General features: G+C 44.2%; 1 protein-coding gene across 1 annotated transcript; it reads right to left on the reverse strand.

The window, feature by feature from the left end:
* Nucleotides 1-3,943: 3,943 nt before the first annotated feature.
* LOC129840598 (serine/threonine-protein kinase SIK2-like) lies at nt 3,944-15,594 on the reverse strand. Its single transcript, XM_055908589.1, has 12 exons — nt 15,240-15,594; nt 14,738-14,914; nt 13,268-13,384; nt 12,501-12,564; nt 12,074-12,235; nt 11,148-11,272; nt 10,748-10,871; nt 9,388-9,623; nt 8,160-8,460; nt 6,669-7,010; nt 6,126-6,333; nt 3,944-5,883 (listed from the first exon to the last, which is right to left on the reverse strand). The coding sequence occupies exons 2-12, from the start codon at nt 14,882-14,884 to the stop codon at nt 4,860-4,862; spliced, it is 2,850 nt and encodes a 949-aa protein (XP_055764564.1). The 5' UTR covers nt 14,885-14,914; nt 15,240-15,594; the 3' UTR covers nt 3,944-4,859.
* Nucleotides 15,595-17,367: the final 1,773 nt, after the last annotated feature.

Below are 17,367 nucleotides of genomic sequence, written 5' to 3' on the forward strand. Positions count from 1 at the left end.
GCAACCCCTTGTCTGTACTTTCTCTGTTTCATCAAGTATTCATTGGATGTGAACGTATCCGTTGCGCAGGTCAACCTGCAAAGCTACTGAGGAATACTAGACCACATATTCATTGTAATAGAGGTGAGAGTGTTTGTTCTCTTAGAACTATGATTAATCTTATCCTCTTAATCAGTCACCGAAATAAGTATGAAATAAGTGGCACGAAAGCAAAAGAGTAAGACAGAGAGAGCGAGAGACTGGGACAGAGAGAGACTGGGACAGAGAGAGACTGGGACAGATAGAGACCGGGACAGAGAGAGACCGAGACAGAGAGAGACAGACAGAGAGAGACTGAGACAGAGAGGCTGAGACAGAGAGAGACAGACTGAAAGAGACTGAGACAAAGAGAGACAGACTGAAAGAGACAGACAAAGAGAGAAAGACTGGGACAGAGAGAGACAGAGACAGAGAGAGACTGAGACAGAATGAGACATAGAGAGAATCTGAGAGAGAGACAGGGACAGAGAAAGACTGGGACAGAGAGAAAGACTGGGACAGAAAAACTGAAACAGCGAGAAAGAGACAAAGATAAGGGAGTGAGAGAAAAAGAGATAGCAGAGCCAGGGTCAGTAGTGCCAGTGGTGTAAAGTACTACTTAAGTCATTTTTTGGGGTATCTGTACTCTACTTTACTATTTATAATTTTGTCAACTTTTACTTTGCTACATTCCTAAATAAAAGGATGTACTTTTTGCTCCACACATTTCCCCCGACACCCAAAAGTACTTTTACATTTTGAAAGCTCAGCAGGACAGGAAAATGGCCCAATTCACACACTTATCAAAAGAACATCCCTGGTCATCCCTACTGCCTCTGATTTAGTGCTCACTAAGCACATGCTTCGTTTGTAAATTATATTTGAGTGTTGGGGCGTGCCCCTTGCTGGCCGTAAATAAATAAAACAAATATAGAAAATGACGCTGTCTGGTTTGCTTAATATAAGAAATATTTTACTTTTGATACTTAAGTATATTTAAAACAAAATAATTTTAGACACTTACTCAAGTATTATTTTACTGGGTGACTTTCACTTTGGTCATTTTCTATTAAGGTATCTTTACTTTTACTCAAGTATGACAATTGGGTACTTTTTCCACCACTGAATAGTGCATTGTGTCACTCACTCACTCTCTCTCTCTCACTCACACAATGAAGGATGTGTATGTGATATAAACAGAGGTCTACTTTCTTGGGGACCTGAATATTGACTGGTTTTCATCAAGCTGTCTGCTCAAGAGGACGCTTCTCACTGTAACCAGTGCCTGTAATCTGGTTCAGGTTATTAATCAACCTACCAGGGTGTTTACAAACACTACAGGAACATGATCATCCATATGTATTGATCACATGTTTACTAATACTGTAGAACTCTGTTCTAAAGCGGCATTCGTACCCATTGGATGCAGTGATCACAATAAAGTGTCTATATCCAGGAAAGCCAAAGTTCCAACAGCTGGGCCTAAAATAGTGTGTAAGAGATCATACACAAGATTTTGCTGTGACTCTTATGTGGATGATGTTAAAAATATTTGTTGGTCTGATGTGATTAATGAGTAGTATCCAGACGCTGCCCTTGATGAATTTATGAAATTGCTTCTTTCAATTATAGATAAACATGCCCCTGTTAAGAAACTGACTGTTAGAACTGTTAAGGCTCCATGGATTGATGAGGAATTTAAAAGAGATTGGGCAAAAGGAGTGGCTAATAAGTCTGGCTGCACATCTGACTGGCTGGCTTACTGCAAATTGAGAAATGATGTCACTAAACTCAACAAAAAGAAGAATAAACTGTATTATGAAGCCAATGTCAATGATATAAAGAAGCTACTGAGGATGGTAACTGACTCTATAACCACTCCTATCTGTCATATCTTTTATCTGAGCATAGAGGAAAGTATTTGTCCTCAGGCCTGGAGGGAAGCCAGTCATTCCGCTACCCAAGAATGGTAAAGCAGCCTTTACTGGTTCTAACAGCAGACCTATCAGCTCGCTGACAACTCTTAGCAAACTGTTGGGAAAAAATGTGTTTGACCAAATACAATGCTATTTCTCTGTAAACAATTTAACAACAGTCTATCAGCATGCTTATAGAAAAGGGCACTCAACATGTACATTTATAAGAAGATTGTGGGAGCTGTAATGTTAGATGGCAGTGCAGCCTTTGATATTATTGACCATAATCTATTTTCAACCTCTGCCATATTGTGGATTCAGAGCTATCTATCTAATAGAAGTCAAAGGGTTTTCTTTAATGGAAGCTTCTCTAATGTCAAACATGTAAAGTGTGGTGTACCGCAGGGCAGCTCTCTAGGCCCTCTACTCTTTTCTATTTTTTCCCATGGCCTGCCACTGGCATTAAACAAAGCATGTGTGTCCATGTATGCTGATGACTCAACCATATATGCATCAGAAACCACAGCTAATGAAGTCACTGAAACCCTTAAAAAGTTGCAGTCTGTTTTGGAATGGGTGGCCAGTAATTAACTGGGTCTGCACATTTCTAAAACTAAGAGCAATGTATTTGGTGCAAATCATTCCCTAAATTCTAGACCTCAGCTGAATCTGGTAATGAATGGTGTGGCTGTTGAACATGTCGAGGAGATTAAATTACTTGGCGTTACTTTAGATTGTAAACTGTCATGGTCAAAACATATAGATTCAATGGTTGTAAAGATGGGGAGAGGTCTGTCCGTAATAAAGAGATGCTCTGCTTTTTTGACACCACACTCCAAAAAGCAAGTTCTGCAGGCCCTAGTTTTGTCTAATCTTGATTATTGTCCAGTCATGTGGTCCAGTTCTGCAAGGAAAGACCTAGTTAAACTGCATCTGGCCCAGAACAGAGCGACATGTCTTACTCTTCATTGTAATCAGAGGGCTGATATAAATATTATGCATGCCAGTCTCTCTTGGCTAAGATTTGAGGAGACTGACTGCATGATTTGCATCGTCAATTTACACACAGCTCTGACACACACACTTACCCCACCAGACATGCCACCAGGGGTCTTTTCAGTCCCCAAATCCAGAACACATTCAAGAAAATGTACAATATTATATAGAACCATTATTGCATGGAACTCCCTTCCATCTCATATTGCTCAAATAAACAGCAAACCTGGTTTCAAAAACCAGATAAAGCAACACCTCACGGCACAACGCCTCTCCCCTATTTGACCTAGATAGTTTGTGTTGATCTTGTATTGATATGTAGGCTTCGTGTGCCTTCAAAAAAACAATTTTATATAGTTCTGTTTGTGTCTATTAATGTTCTGTATATTGTCATGTTTCATGTTTGATGTGGACCCCAGGAAGAGTAGCTGCCTTTTGCAACAGCTAATGGGGATCCTAATAAAATACCTAATACCAATACCAAAAGAAAGTGACAGGAAACACCACATATTCGTTTAACCATTAAATAACCAAATAAATGACAATAGGAAAGGGGGATACCTAGTCAGTTATACAACTGAAATGTCTCTTCCGCATTTAACCCAACCCCTCAATCAGAGAGGTGCAGGGGGGCTCCCTTAATCGACATCATCACGCCCGGGGAACAGTGGGATAATTGCTTTGCTCAGGGGCAGAATGACAAATTTTCACCTCGGGGATTCGATCCAGCAACCTTTCGGTTACTGGCCTAACGCTCCTGCCTACCAGGCTACCTGCATTAGGTCATTAGGTCTAGGTGTTAGGCTCTGCTTCTTCAGGGGAGCTCTCTGCCAGAGAGGCTCAATCAATACAATAATAACAAACTACAGGCAGTGAGGGAGGTATAGCAATACCAACCCCCTGACTGGAACCAAAGCAGAGCCAGACCGGTGGAGGCTGGGCTGGTGGTGGTGGACCAGCTGAAAACAGACAAGTCATACAGAGCAACAGCAATAAACAGCAAAGACCCGTAATGGCTTTTTTCATTCCTTTGTTAAAAAATTATCCAACAACGTATGAAAAAGTAATCAACTACAAAACTCAATTTACAATGTTTGACAAATACGAAAAACGTATTACAGAGAGGTTTGTTGAGTCTGGTCCACTCAATACAACAGTCATCTTGTTTGTTCAAAAGGCACAAGGCGGGTCTGAATGCAAACTGCATGAGAAAACACTCATTTTAAGTCGTCTTCCTCATGTCAACTGCACTGAATCAAAGACAGTTTATGGAAGACGACAGGGAGACAACAACTACCACTTAACCTAGTTTGTAATAGGATAATAGGAGAATAATGGGAGTTGTGCTTCCTGGAAAGGACTAGACTGCTGTCTCCACAGTAGGTCAATTATTGGTATTTTCAGTTCACACAACAACAGACATGACAGTTTGCCCATGATCAGCATTACATTATAAAAATATTTTTTAGAGTCATTTAGCAGACACTTTTATCCAAAGTGCATTCATATTAAGATAGCAGGCGAGACAACCACATATCACAGTTGAAGTAAGTACATTTTTCCACAATATAGAGGAGTTATCAGCTAAGCCAGTGCTAGTAGGAAAAGAGAAGTGCAATGTCTTATTTAAGATACTGTTTGAAGAGGTAGAGTTTCCGTTGTTTTCGGAAGATGGGCAGGGACTCTGCTGTCCTAGCTTTAGGGGAAGCTCATTCCACCATTGGACTCACAGTCCATCCTAAGTAGGTCCCACTGATGTCATCCTTCTTTATTAACGTCCACTGTTGCCAGAGCATCGTGGCATTGAGTCATTGGGGACATTAGTCTGAGGCCCAGTTCCACTTCTCCAGTCACTCTCTCTGAGTCCTAATGTTAGCCTTGAGACCGTTGCTGTCCAACAGCTGCTAGGCCCGTAGTCCTGGGTGTTTCCTACGGTGTGTACCCAGGATCCATTCTCTCTACTGGGCATGGAGGCAGACGTGGCTGGCGCTGGAGCTGGGGCCGCCTGGAGGTCTGGGAGTGGGTATAGAGGCGGTGGTTGGCCCAGGGCCTTGGCTGAGGCTGGGGGTCAGAGTGGGAATACAGTAACTGAGGCTGAGACTGGGGGTCTGGGTAGTTGTGGGGGTAGCGATGCAGTAGCTGAGACTGGGGGTCTGGGTGGTTGTGGGGGTGCAGTAGCTGAGACTGGGGGTCTGGGTGGGGGTGCAGTAGTTGAGACTGGGGGTCTGGGTGGGGGTGTAGTAGTTTAGGCTGAGACTGGGGTTTCGGGTGGGGGAACTGGGGCTGAACAGGGAGGTGAGGAGCATCAGAGAAGGGCGGGGTGTGGTTCTCAACCCGAGGAGAGCTGATATGGAGATGGGTCTCCAAGAGGTGGCCAGCCGACGCCACCATAGCTGAAGAAGAGAAGGCGGAAGAGGAGGAAGAAGGGGATAAGTCTAGCGGTTGCTCTGAGCATAGAGATAGGTAGGATTGTGGTTGTGGGTGTGTCTTTTGGTGTAGCTGTGAGTGTAGCTGTGAGTGTGGTTGTAGTTGTGGTTGTAGTTGTGGCGGTGGGTGTAGCTGTGAGTGTAGCTGTGGGTGTGGCTGTAGTTGTGGGTGTAGTTGTGGCTGTGAGTGTAGCTGTGGGTGTAGTTGTGGGTGTAGTTGTGGTTGTGGGAGTAGTTGTGGCTGTGGGTGTAGTTGTGGCTGTGGGTGTAGTTGTGGCTGTGGGTGTAGTTGTAGGTGTGGGTGTAGTTGTGGGTGTGGTGAGTGGTTCTGTTGAAGGGAGGGTGTGAGGAAGTCATGTGACAGTGTGTGTGTGGAGAACAGACCAATGGGAGGACGAGGAGGAGCGGGGACGTTAGGAGGGACGGGAGGAGACAGGAAGAGGTGTGGTGGCGGGGAGGAAGACGTGGGGTGGCGGGGAGGAAGAGGTGTGGTCGGGTGGAATTGGCACAGTGGAATCTGGATCACTCTGGGGGAAGACACAGAGAAAAGTCAGTAGAACAACAGGTGTCTAATATTTTCAAATACTTGGGCTGCACTTCATTTAGTTTGCTCCAATACAGTGGAACCAATGGAACCGGTTGCAGGTGCAACGTCCAAGACAAATCAGGCAAATGCTTAAAAGCTTTTGACAAATGTATTTAACCCAAATCAAAATGGCTTGATAATAATTTGAGTCACAATGATAAGAAACAAAAGGGTCTGCCTCACTTCTGCTGCTGGAAGCCCTCCTCTGACAGTGGTGTGGTGGGGACACAGTGGGACAGGTCTCGCCCCCCCCAGGCAGTGGGGCAGGGTGCAGGGCCAGAGGCTGGGGGGGACCACCCGTGCCGGACCCCGGGGCTCTTCATCTTGTTCAGTCCCAACAGGCCCTTGGCGCTGGCCTCCCTCCTCAACTGCTGGCGGAACACCCTCAGACCTGGAACAGAGGTCAAAAATCACAACATCATAAACCTTCATGAAAGCCACCAAGAATAGATCTAGAACTAAATTGTTACTAACGGTTACAGAATTATGTTTATTTTAGTGAGCAGTTTGTGTGTGCAGACTGACAGGTATCTTAATATCTTGTGGAGTTCCTCAAGGATCCATTCTAGGACCTTTGTCGTTTCTGATCTACATCAAAGATGATTAAAACTCAAGAGATGTCTCCAATGTGTAAGACAGGAGCCAATTACAGTATACATAAGAAGGTTTTCTTCTTTCCATCTGTCATATTGGTCTGTGCTTTAGTTTTGAAGTGGTCGTCCATACCTTGAGTTAGAGCGCCGGTGTCCATGTCGGAGGCTCGGCGGCCCTCCTGGAAGCTGGGTACGGGGAGGCTGTCCTGGGGAGGGGGCTGCAGGGTGGACGACAGGGCCAGATGACCGGTAGTGACCAATAACTGATAGGGGCCGTCAACAGTGCTGGGCACGGTAGAGGACAGGGCCAGGGGGGACTCTGTGGGGCTATAAGTCCCAGGGCCAACCACAGGAGTGACAAGTAACATATAGGGGTCCTCAATAGGGCTGGACAGGCTGGGACTGGCGGAGAAGGAAGAGGAGGAAGAGGAGAAACTATCTGAGGAAGCTTGGTCGGATGAGTTTACCACAACACCTGTAGATGAGGAGAGAGTAGGGAACTTTAGCCCTGTAACCTTGTGACAATGTGAAAGTGGGCTATGTATAGTGGTGTGTCTATAGCGGTGTGTATAGTGGTGTGTGTATAGTGGTGTGTGTATAGTGGTGTGTATAGTGGTGTGTCTATAGTGTTGTGTATAGTGGTGTGTGTATAGTGGTGTGTATAGTGGTGTGTGTATAGTGGTGTGTATAGTGGTGTCTATAGTGTTGTGTATAGTGGTGTGTGTATAGTGGTGTGTATAGTGGTGTGTCTATAGTGTTGTGTATAATGGTATGTGTATAGTGGTGTGTCTATAGTGGTGTGTCTATAGTGGTGTGTCTATAGTGGTGTGTCTATAGTGGTGTGTCTATAGTGGTGTGTATAGTGGTGTGTGTATAGTGGTGTGTCTATAGTGGTGTGTGTATAGTGGTGTGTATAGTGGTGTGTCTATAGTGTTGTGTATAGTGGTGTGTGTATAGTGGTGTGTATAGTGGTGTGTCTATAGTGTTGTGTATAATGGTATGTGTATAGTGGTGTGTCTATAGTGGTGTGTCTATAGTGGTGTGTCTATAGTGGTGTGTCTATAGTGGTGTGTCTATAGTGGTGTGTATAGTGGTGTGTGTATAGTGGTGTGTGTATAGTGGTGTGTGTATAGTGGTGTGTCTATACTGTTGTGTATAGTGGTGTGTGTATAGTGGTGTGTATAGTGGTGTGTCTATAGTGTTGTGTATAATGGTATGTGTATAGTGGTGTGTCTATAGTGGTGTGTCTATAGTGGTGTGTATAGTGGTGTGTATAGTGATGTGTGTATAGTGATGTGTGTATAGTGGTGTGTGTAGTGGTGTGTGTATAGTGGTGTGTGTATAGTGGTGTGTGTAGTGGTGTGTGTATAGTGGTGTGTGTATAGTCGTGTGTGTATAGTGGTGTGTGTATAGTGGTGTGTCTATAGTGGTGTGTGTATAGTGGTGTGTGTATAGTGGTGTGTGTAGTGGTGTGTGTATAGTGGTGTGTGTATAGTCGTGTGTGTATAGTGGTGTGTGTATAGTGGTGTGTGTATAGTGGTGTGTGTACCTCATGCAAATGTTTGTATCTAAATTAACATAGTTCTGTGTGTGTGCGTGTGCATGTGTGTGTCTCAGTACTCACAAGATGGGCTGCACTGCTGGAGGCTGGCAGAGACCTCGGCCAGAGTGTGTCTGTGGGAGAGGTCTAAGGAGAAGGGTGCTGCCCCTCCCTCCTCTTGTAGCCCCTCTTCCTGTGGCTCCTCCCCCTGGTTTCCATGGTGATCCTGATCACTAATGCAGGTTGGTAGCAGAGTGTCGTGGTCAGGGTTGGGGGTCACCTTTTCGGTGCTGTGGGGCAGTCTGAGGGAGCGGAGCTCTTTCACCTTCTCCAGCATGAGACGGTAGATAGCAGAGAAGTGGTTGTAGCTGCTGCTCTGAAGAGACTGGAGAGAGGTAGAGAGAGAGAGAGAGGTAGAGAGAGAGAGAGAGAGAGGTAGAGAGAGAGAGAGAGAGCGAGGTAGAGAGAGAGAGAGAGAGAGAGAGAGAGAGAGAGAGAGAGAGAGAGAGGAAGAGAGGGAGAGAGAGAGGTAGAGAGAGAGAGAGAGAGAGAGAGAGAGAGAGCGAGGAAGAGAGACAGAGAGAGAGGTAGAGAGAGAGAGAGAGAGAGAGAGAGAGAGAGAGAGAGAGAGAGAGAGAGAGCGAGGGAGGTAGAGAGAGAGGTAGAGAGAGAGAGAGAGAGAGAGAGAGAGAGAGCGAGGAAGAGAGGGAGAGAGAGAGGTAGAGAGACAGAGAGAGAGAGAGAGAGAGAGAGAGGGAGAGAGAGCGAGGAAGAGAGACAGAGAGAGAGGTAGAGAGAGGGAGAGCGAGGTAGAGAGAGAGAGAGAGAGAGAGAGAGAGAGAGAGAGAGGTAGAGAGAGAAAGAGAGAGAGAGAGAGAGAGAGAGAGAGAGAGAGAGAGAGAGAGAGAGAGAGAGAGAGAGAGAGAGAGCGAGGAAGAGAGGGAGAGAGAGAGGTAGAGAGACAGAGAGAGAGAGAGAGAGGGAGAGAGAGCGAGGAAGAGAGACAGAGAGAGAGGTAGAGAGAGGGAGAGCGAGGTAGAGAGAGAGAGAGAGAGAGAGAGAGAGGTAGAGAGAGAGAGAGAGAGAGAGAGAGAGAGAGAGAGAGAGAGAGAGAGAGAGAGAGAGAGAGAGAGAGTGAGGAAGAGAGGGAGAGAGAGAGGGAGAGCGAGGAATAGAGGGAGAAAGAGAGACAGAGAGTGAGGGAGAGCGAGAGAGAGAGCTATTGAAATTACATACAGTAGGAAATGTAGCTACACAGATATGGAGTTACACATCGGACTCACACTGGTTTCTTAGTATTTCTCCGACTCACCTCAATGGTCCTCTGCCGGTCGATGCCCAGGGTCTGCATGAGGCCAAGGACCGGCTCGCTGTAATTCTCCCCCAGACGGGGCTCTGCATCAGGGGCAGGGGTCGGCTGCGGCGTCTCTGGAGGGGCTGCCGTGGCCGGGGGGTCCGACTTCATCCAGCGGTGCTTCTTGATCCGGGCCACCGTGATCCGTTTGGCCGGTTCAATTACTAACATCCTCCGCACCAGGTTCTCACAGTCTGATGGTATGGAGGGAGATAAGGGACAAAATGAAGAGGGTTTCAGAACCGGCTAAGGTCACCGCTGTAGTTTGATTGGTTTTAGTGTTATGACCTAAGGAAAAGACAATAGTTTTGTTGGTGGTGACAACAGCAGCGTTTGGTTGATGTAATACAACATGGATTTATAACATCTATAATCATATCTAACGTTGTCTGTGAATGGCACCCTATTATCAAGGTCTGGGAATTGCCAGGAACCTCACAATGCAATATTATCACCATACGATATGTATTGAGAACTGATGTTCCAAACATATTGCTCACTATATGTCTGCTGCAGAGAGACAAGAGAGTTTTGATCAGTCATGGAAATAAAAGAGCTGAAAACATGTTGGCTCACTATTTAAAAAGAAGATGGAGAATAAGCTATAGAATGGAAAAATACCAGCGTTTTGGCGCAGGAACAGTCAACTAGCACAAGCTAACGCTACCTAGCAACAACAACCATAATATATACAGTACTAGTCAAAAGGTTGGACACACCTCTCATTCAAGGGTTTTTCCTTATTTTTGACTATTTTCTACATTGTAGAATAGTGAAGACATCAAAACTATGAAATAACGCATGGACTTGGTATTTTACCAAATAGGGCTATCTTCTGTATACCACCCCTACCTTGTCACAACACAACTGATTGGCTCAAACGCATTAAGGAAAGAAATTTCACAAATTAACTTTTAACAAGGCACACCTGTTAATTGAAATGCATTCCAGGTAACTACCTCATGAAGCTGGTTGAGAGAACGCCAGGAGTGTGCAAAGCTGTCATCAAGGCAAAGGGTAGCTACTTTTCAGAATTGAAAATCTAAAATATATTTTGATCTGTTTAACACTTTTTTGGTTACTACATGATTCCATATGTGTTATTTCATAGTTGTGATATCTTCACTATTATTCTACAGTGTAGAACATAGTCAAAGAATAAAGAAAAACCCTTGAATGAGTGGATGTGTCCAAACTTTTGACTGGTACTGTATATATATCTTTTTATCGATACTTGGAGTAGCACACAACATAGGGAATAGTGTATGGTTTCAGCCTTGTGCTGTGAGTATCTGTCATGTGTCCTGCAGGACCGTACCTTGGGACATGTAGAAGGGGATTCTGAAGCGGCCCTCCCGGACCCTCTGTCTGAGCGCGGGGAGCGAGGGGCCGTCAAAGGGCAGGACGCCACACACCAACACGTACAGCACCACGCCCAGACTCTGAACACCAAAGGGGGTGAGTGAGATGAGCACCACAGTCCTGCCACTTCCTACTGCTATTAGTACTATTGTCACTACCAGATAAAGATATAGAATTCCTGATGAATCATCTCTACACCACAATAACTACCTATACGGTTATTACAGTACAAGAGGGATTCTGAGATCTGAAAACATACAACCTTCATCTGCACTTTCATTCCCATGACATTATAGAGAAATAATCAACCCAAAGCAAGAGAATAGGAGAGAAACCATCCCTTCCTGGTCCCTTACCCAGATGTCTAGAGGAGGCCCCTCGTACTCAATCCCCTCAAACACCTCTGGAGCGGCGTAGGGAGGGGACCCACACCAGGTGGACAGAAATTGTCCTTCACTGAAGAAGTTCCCAAAACCAAAGTCTACAGGGAGGGAGAGGAAAAAGTCCATTAATATCAGAGCATTCTATCCCTAAAGCCAGGGCTGTTCAATTCCGGTCCTGGAAAGCCAAAATACTTCTGTTTTTCATCCTCTCCTTCCAATCAGGGACTGATTTAGACCTGGGACACCATGTGAGTGCAATTAACTACCAGGTAGAAACAAAAAACAGAGATGTTTTGGCCCACTGGGACCGGAATTGAAAAGCCCTGCCTAAAGCCCTCGTGAATCCTCTGGAACATTCTCATTCATATCATAGGACACATATGCACATGACAAGGGACACCATAGCAACCATACTGTAGGTGAATAATTGTTTACATTATTTAAACCACCACCTTCAATAGAATCTAATAAAATATTATATAATATACAGTGCATTCGGAAAGTATTCAGACCCCTTGACTTTTTCCACATTTTGTTACGTTACAGCCTTATTCTAAAATTGATAAAATATATTTTTTCCCTCATCAATCTACACACAATACCCCATAATGACAAAGTGAAAACATGTTTTTAGAAAATTTTGCAAATTTATTACAAATAAACAACAGATATACCTTATATACATTTTGGATTGATGAGGGGAAAAAAATATTTTATTAATTTTAGAATAAGGCTATAATGTAACAAAATGTGGAAAAAGTCTAGGGGTCTGAATACTTTCTGAATGCACTGTAGCTTAATTACTAACTAAAGCAATTCTATTTGTCCTGTTTTTTAAACATCCATCTTTCTGTGATTCAAGGTTGATTGATTTCCGAGCCTCTCCTTTCTGCCTGTACCTGCTACTTTGATGTCCATGTTGGAGTCCAGCAGAAGGTTCTCAGCCTTCAGGTCTCTGTGGACGATGTGGTTGCTGTGGCAGTAGTCCACCGCTGACAGGATCTGACAGAACTTCCTGCGAGCCTCACTCTCACTCAGCCGCCCCAACGACAACAGGTAGTCTACAGAAAGAAGGTGGGATGTAGGGAGAGGGGGGATAGAGGGTGGGATGTAGGGAGAGGAGTGGATAGAGGGTGGAAGGATGGGAGAGGAGGGGATAGAGGGTGAATTATGAGGAATGTAATTGATTGGTTGGTTCAGAATGTTTGATTCAATCATTGTAAATAATTAGTGATCAAGTACACATGTGCACACACACAAACACACTGTTCTAAGAGATTGCACCAAGCAAGATGGACACCCCTAGAGCGATACCCTCCCACTTACCAAACATCTCTCCGTTCCTGGCATACTCCATCACCATGTACAACATGTCCTTAGTTTCCATGACCTGCAAGACACAAGAGAGGCACAGTCTCTGATAAATACAACTTAAATATACATTTCCCATGTCATTATCACATGTAAGCCTGTGGAAGAGCGTGCTCAAAGTGTAATGTGAGAATATGACAGCAGGAACCATATTTGAATCCTTAAAAACCATTACAAAAAACAAATAAAAGATTCTGTTTTAAGAAAAATTTGCTTTGAGACCATATTGAAACTAGGGGAGGGTTGACGGGGTCGTCATTTTCCATTCTGAAATCCCCATGTGACTCATAGAGCTGGGGGTGGCTGAGCTGAGGGCTGGGAAACATACACTTAACCCCTATTACAAGATAAACAACCTGACCTTTCAAAATCCTCCGTGTAGAGAATGAGAGAGAGGGGGCAGAGAGAGAGTGAGAGCTAGTTCCACAACTCTTTCCTCTACCTGATAGAGCTTGATAATGTGCGGATGGTTGAGGAGCTACCTGATAGAGCTTGATAATGTGAGGATGGTTGAGAAGCTACCTGATAGAGCTTGATAATGTGAGGATGGTTGAGGAGCTACCTGATAGAGCTTGATAATGTGAGGATGGTTGAGGAGCTACCTGATAGAGCTTGATAATGTGAGGATGGTTGAGAAGCTACCTGATAGAGCTTGATAATGTGAGGATGGTTGAGGAGCTACCTGATAGAGCTTGATAATGTGAGGATGGTTGAGGAGCTACCTGATAGAGCTTGATAATGTGTGGATGGTTGAGGAGCTTCATCACCTCGACCTCTCTGTAGATCTTCTTCAGGTCAGAGGGCTCCAGTCTCTTCTTATCAATGATTTTAATGGCCACCTGTGTGTACAGAAAGCAGATAGTTAATTTCAAAATGGCATCCTAACTCCTATATAGTGCACTACCTTTGACCAAAACCCTGCACTCTATTCAAAAGTAGTGCACTGTGAATATACTGGGAATAGGGTGCTACTTCAGACTCTGCCAAGGTCATATTCCAACCTGGTCAGAGATACTAGACGTAACATAGTAAACGTAAATCTGGGAACACTCAAATTAGTATGATATGATACTTTGGGATTTTGTCAAAGAGGCCCTTTATCCACTTCCCCAGAGTCAGATGAACTTTTGGATTCCATTTGTATGTCTCTGTGTCCAGTATGAAGTAAGTAAGAGGTAATTTTGAGAGCCAATGCTAACTAGCATTAACACAATGACTGGAAGTCTATGGGTATTTGCTGCTAGAAGATACCGCTAGCACTAGTTACCAGCTTCCTTCAAAATGCACGCAGAGACATAAAAATGGCATCCAGAGTTCATCTGACTCTAGGTAAGTAGATATCCAGAAGTATCCATTTAACACTTTAACCTAACTCCTAGCCTTAACCCCAACCCCTAGCCAAGCTAACGTTAGCTACAACAAATTGGGATTCATAGGATTTCATACATTTAGCAAATTCGTAACATATTGTAACGATCCTGGGTTTATAAACGCGGAAATCGACTGTGCCGCACGAGCATGTTTTTGCGGCACAGTCGATAGCGCGCCGGACTTCGGGCTAGAAGGTCGAGGGTTCGAAACCTGCTCCCTGCTGTTTCTTTACAATATTGTATGTTTTGCAAATTCGTAACCTATCATACAAATTGTAATTCCCAACATATCATACGACATGGATGATGGACATCCACAAATCAATACATTCCTTACGAAAAGTAATATATCATACTGTCTGAGATTTATGTAAATGTAACAGTATAACTTTAGACCGTCCCCTCGCCCCGACACGAACCAGGGACCCTCTGCACACATCAACAACAGTCACCCACGAAGCATCGTTACCCATCACTCCACAAAAGCCGCGGCCCTTGCAGAGCAAGGGGAAACACTACTTCTAGGTTTCAAAGCAAGTAACGTAACTGATTGAAACGCTAATAGCGCGTACCAGCTAACTAGCTAGCCATTTCACATTAATGACATACAGAATAATACGAAATGCTTTGAAACCATGTTTCCCATTCTGTCACTTGTTTGCTCAGCAGCAGCTGGCTGTAAGTCCGAACAGTATGAAATCACTCAATGTTAACAAACTGTATAAGGACCAAAAATGAATGTAGAGGTGGAGTTGAATATTGGAGATTTTATGGTGTAGGGAAGAAATGTTTCATATGCATTATGCATGCGTAATTACGCACCTGGGTTTTTGTGACTTTGTGACAAGCCAGTTTAACTACAGCGAAGTTTCCCTTCCCCAGCGTCCTGATGATCTCGTAGAAACCGACCTGAACCGGTCCCCCGGGGCATGGCTGGCTCAGGGGAGAGCCATCGGATAAAACCACCATGGTGCAGAGGCACCCAGTGACTGGATAAACCTATTGTCCATTTCCCAGGATTAGAGTACCGTTATTAGGCCACTCCCGTAAACACAATTGAGAGAACATATTTTGTCAATATATAGGCTGCATAGAAAATAAAAAATATACAATTGTGATATTAAATCTAGTAGGCCAAGGCTATAAATCTCAACACCTTTCAAAAAGTGTAATTCCATTTAACTATTTATTTATAGAAAATACCATAGCCTACGTAAGAGCGTAAGAGTTGAACAATCAGATATCCTTTAGCCAACAAGTGTCATTGAAATAAAAACAGACCATAGCCTATTATTCATTTGCAAAACAAAATCATGTAATTTACCTTCACAGAAAATCTACAGTTCAATACATCCACCTATGCTGTTTGAATCCTCGACCGTTGTAGAACAGTGCGCGCACCCAGGCTACTTTCCTAAGAACTGCGCACAGACGATTTGTTCCTCATATTTTGTTAACGGGGGATAAATCTGGTATGTAATAATCCACACAACCTCTGTAACTCAAACTCGGCTGGAAATCTTCTCCTGCCATAATGAACTAAAACACACTTAATTAACGTCAAGCTTGCGTCAGAGTTGCCGAGCAACTGTCCCGCGCGCTTCTCGTGGAGCGGGAAAGCTAGCTGGACACGGTGACGCCAAAGTGGTCTTCACGAGGTTTGCACAATGAATAGGCTGTAGCAGCCGCTCAGCGTACAATAACGCTAAACAATAACATTGAGCAGCAACGTCTCTTTATTGAATTAGACCATCAACGCTTCTAGTAGACTAGAGGCTCACTAGTCTCCTCCCTATAAGCAGTTTAACGGACAGGCATACAGTTAAGTGGGTCATGATGACCAATGTGGTGATGACTCATGAGCCAAGGCTAACATTGTTCAACTCAATTTGCGACACTCAGCAGCATGATATTTTGTTGGATTCTAGCCACCATTTAGTTGCTATGTCAATGTTGCATTGAGCTTGTATGATGCACCACACTTTGTATTGTCCATTTGCATTGGAATTCTACTGTATATATGACACAAAGGAAATACACACATTCAATACACTGTAATACAATATAATGGAATACAACACAAAGTAAACGCACACATTCACACACAGTACCCTGTGACATGTATAGCCTACTGTCTGGCCATGTAATGTAAATTGTGTCCTATGTCCCACTATTCAATAGGATGATGGCTGTTAGGATGAAGCTTGCCCTGCTTCTGTTGTTACTGAAGCCAGGGACCTTGTAACCTTGTAGTTGTTTTGTTGATGCTGAACCCCGGGACCTTATAGTTTGTAGTCGTTTTGTTGTTACTGAACCCCGAACCATTTAGCCTTCGAGTTGTTTTGTTGTTACTGAACCCCGGGACCTTAGAGCCTTGTAGTTGTTTTGTTGTTACTGAACCCCGGGACCTTAGAGCATTGTAGTCGTTTTGTTGTTACTGAACCTGGGACCTTAGAGCCTTGTAGTTGTTTTGTTGTTACTGAACCCCGGGACCTTAGAGCCTTGTAGTTGTTTTGTTGTTACTGAACCCCGGGACCTTAGAGCCTTGTAGTTGTTTTGTTGTTACTGAACCCCGGGACCTTAGAGCCTTGTAGTTATTTGGTTGATGCTGAACCCCGGGACCTTGTAGTTTGTAGTCATTTTGTTGTTACTGAACCCCAAAATATTTAGCCTTCGAGTTGTATTGTTGTTACTGAACCCGGGACCTTAGAGCCTTGTAGTTGTTTTGTTGATGCTGAACCCCGGGACCTTAGATCCTTGTAGTTGTTTTGTTGATGCTGAACCCCGGGACCTTAGAGCCTTGTAGTTGTTTTGTTGTTACTGAACCCCGGGAACTTAGAGCCTTGTAGTTGTTTTGTTGTTACTGAACCCCGGGACCTTAGAGCCTTGTAGTCGTTTTGTTGTTACTGAACCCCGGGACCTTAGAGCCTTGTAGTTGTTTTGTTGATGCTGAGAAGTAGGAAGTTGTTTAAGATGGAGAATAACACTGGGGAGAGGACTGTCCTTTGGGGAGCACCGTTAGATATACACAATGAGAGAGCTGTGCCTTTGGGAGCACCATTAAATATACACAATGAGAGGACTGTCCCTTTGGGGAGCACCGTTAGATATACACAATGAGAAGACTGTCCCTTTGGGAGCACCGTTAGATATACACAATGAGAGGACTGTCCCTTTGGGAGCACCGTTAGATATACACAATGAGAGGACTGTCCCTTTGGGAGCACCGTTAGATATACACAATGAGAGGACTGTCCCTTTGGGAGCACCGTTAGATATACACAATGAGAGGACTGTCCCTTTGGGAGCACCGTTAGATATATACAATGAGAGGGATTTGGAGTTGTTGATTTTGACATGCAACTTTATTGTAGGTCTACTGTAATTTTGATGCGTGATCATTCTTAAAGTTCATCACAATACACTAAGGATAGTTGGTACAGAGTAAAAGT

This window comes from Salvelinus fontinalis, chromosome 41 (genome assembly GCF_029448725.1).
Source record: "Salvelinus fontinalis isolate EN_2023a chromosome 41, ASM2944872v1, whole genome shotgun sequence".
Lineage (NCBI taxonomy): Eukaryota > Metazoa > Chordata > Actinopteri > Salmoniformes > Salmonidae > Salvelinus > Salvelinus fontinalis.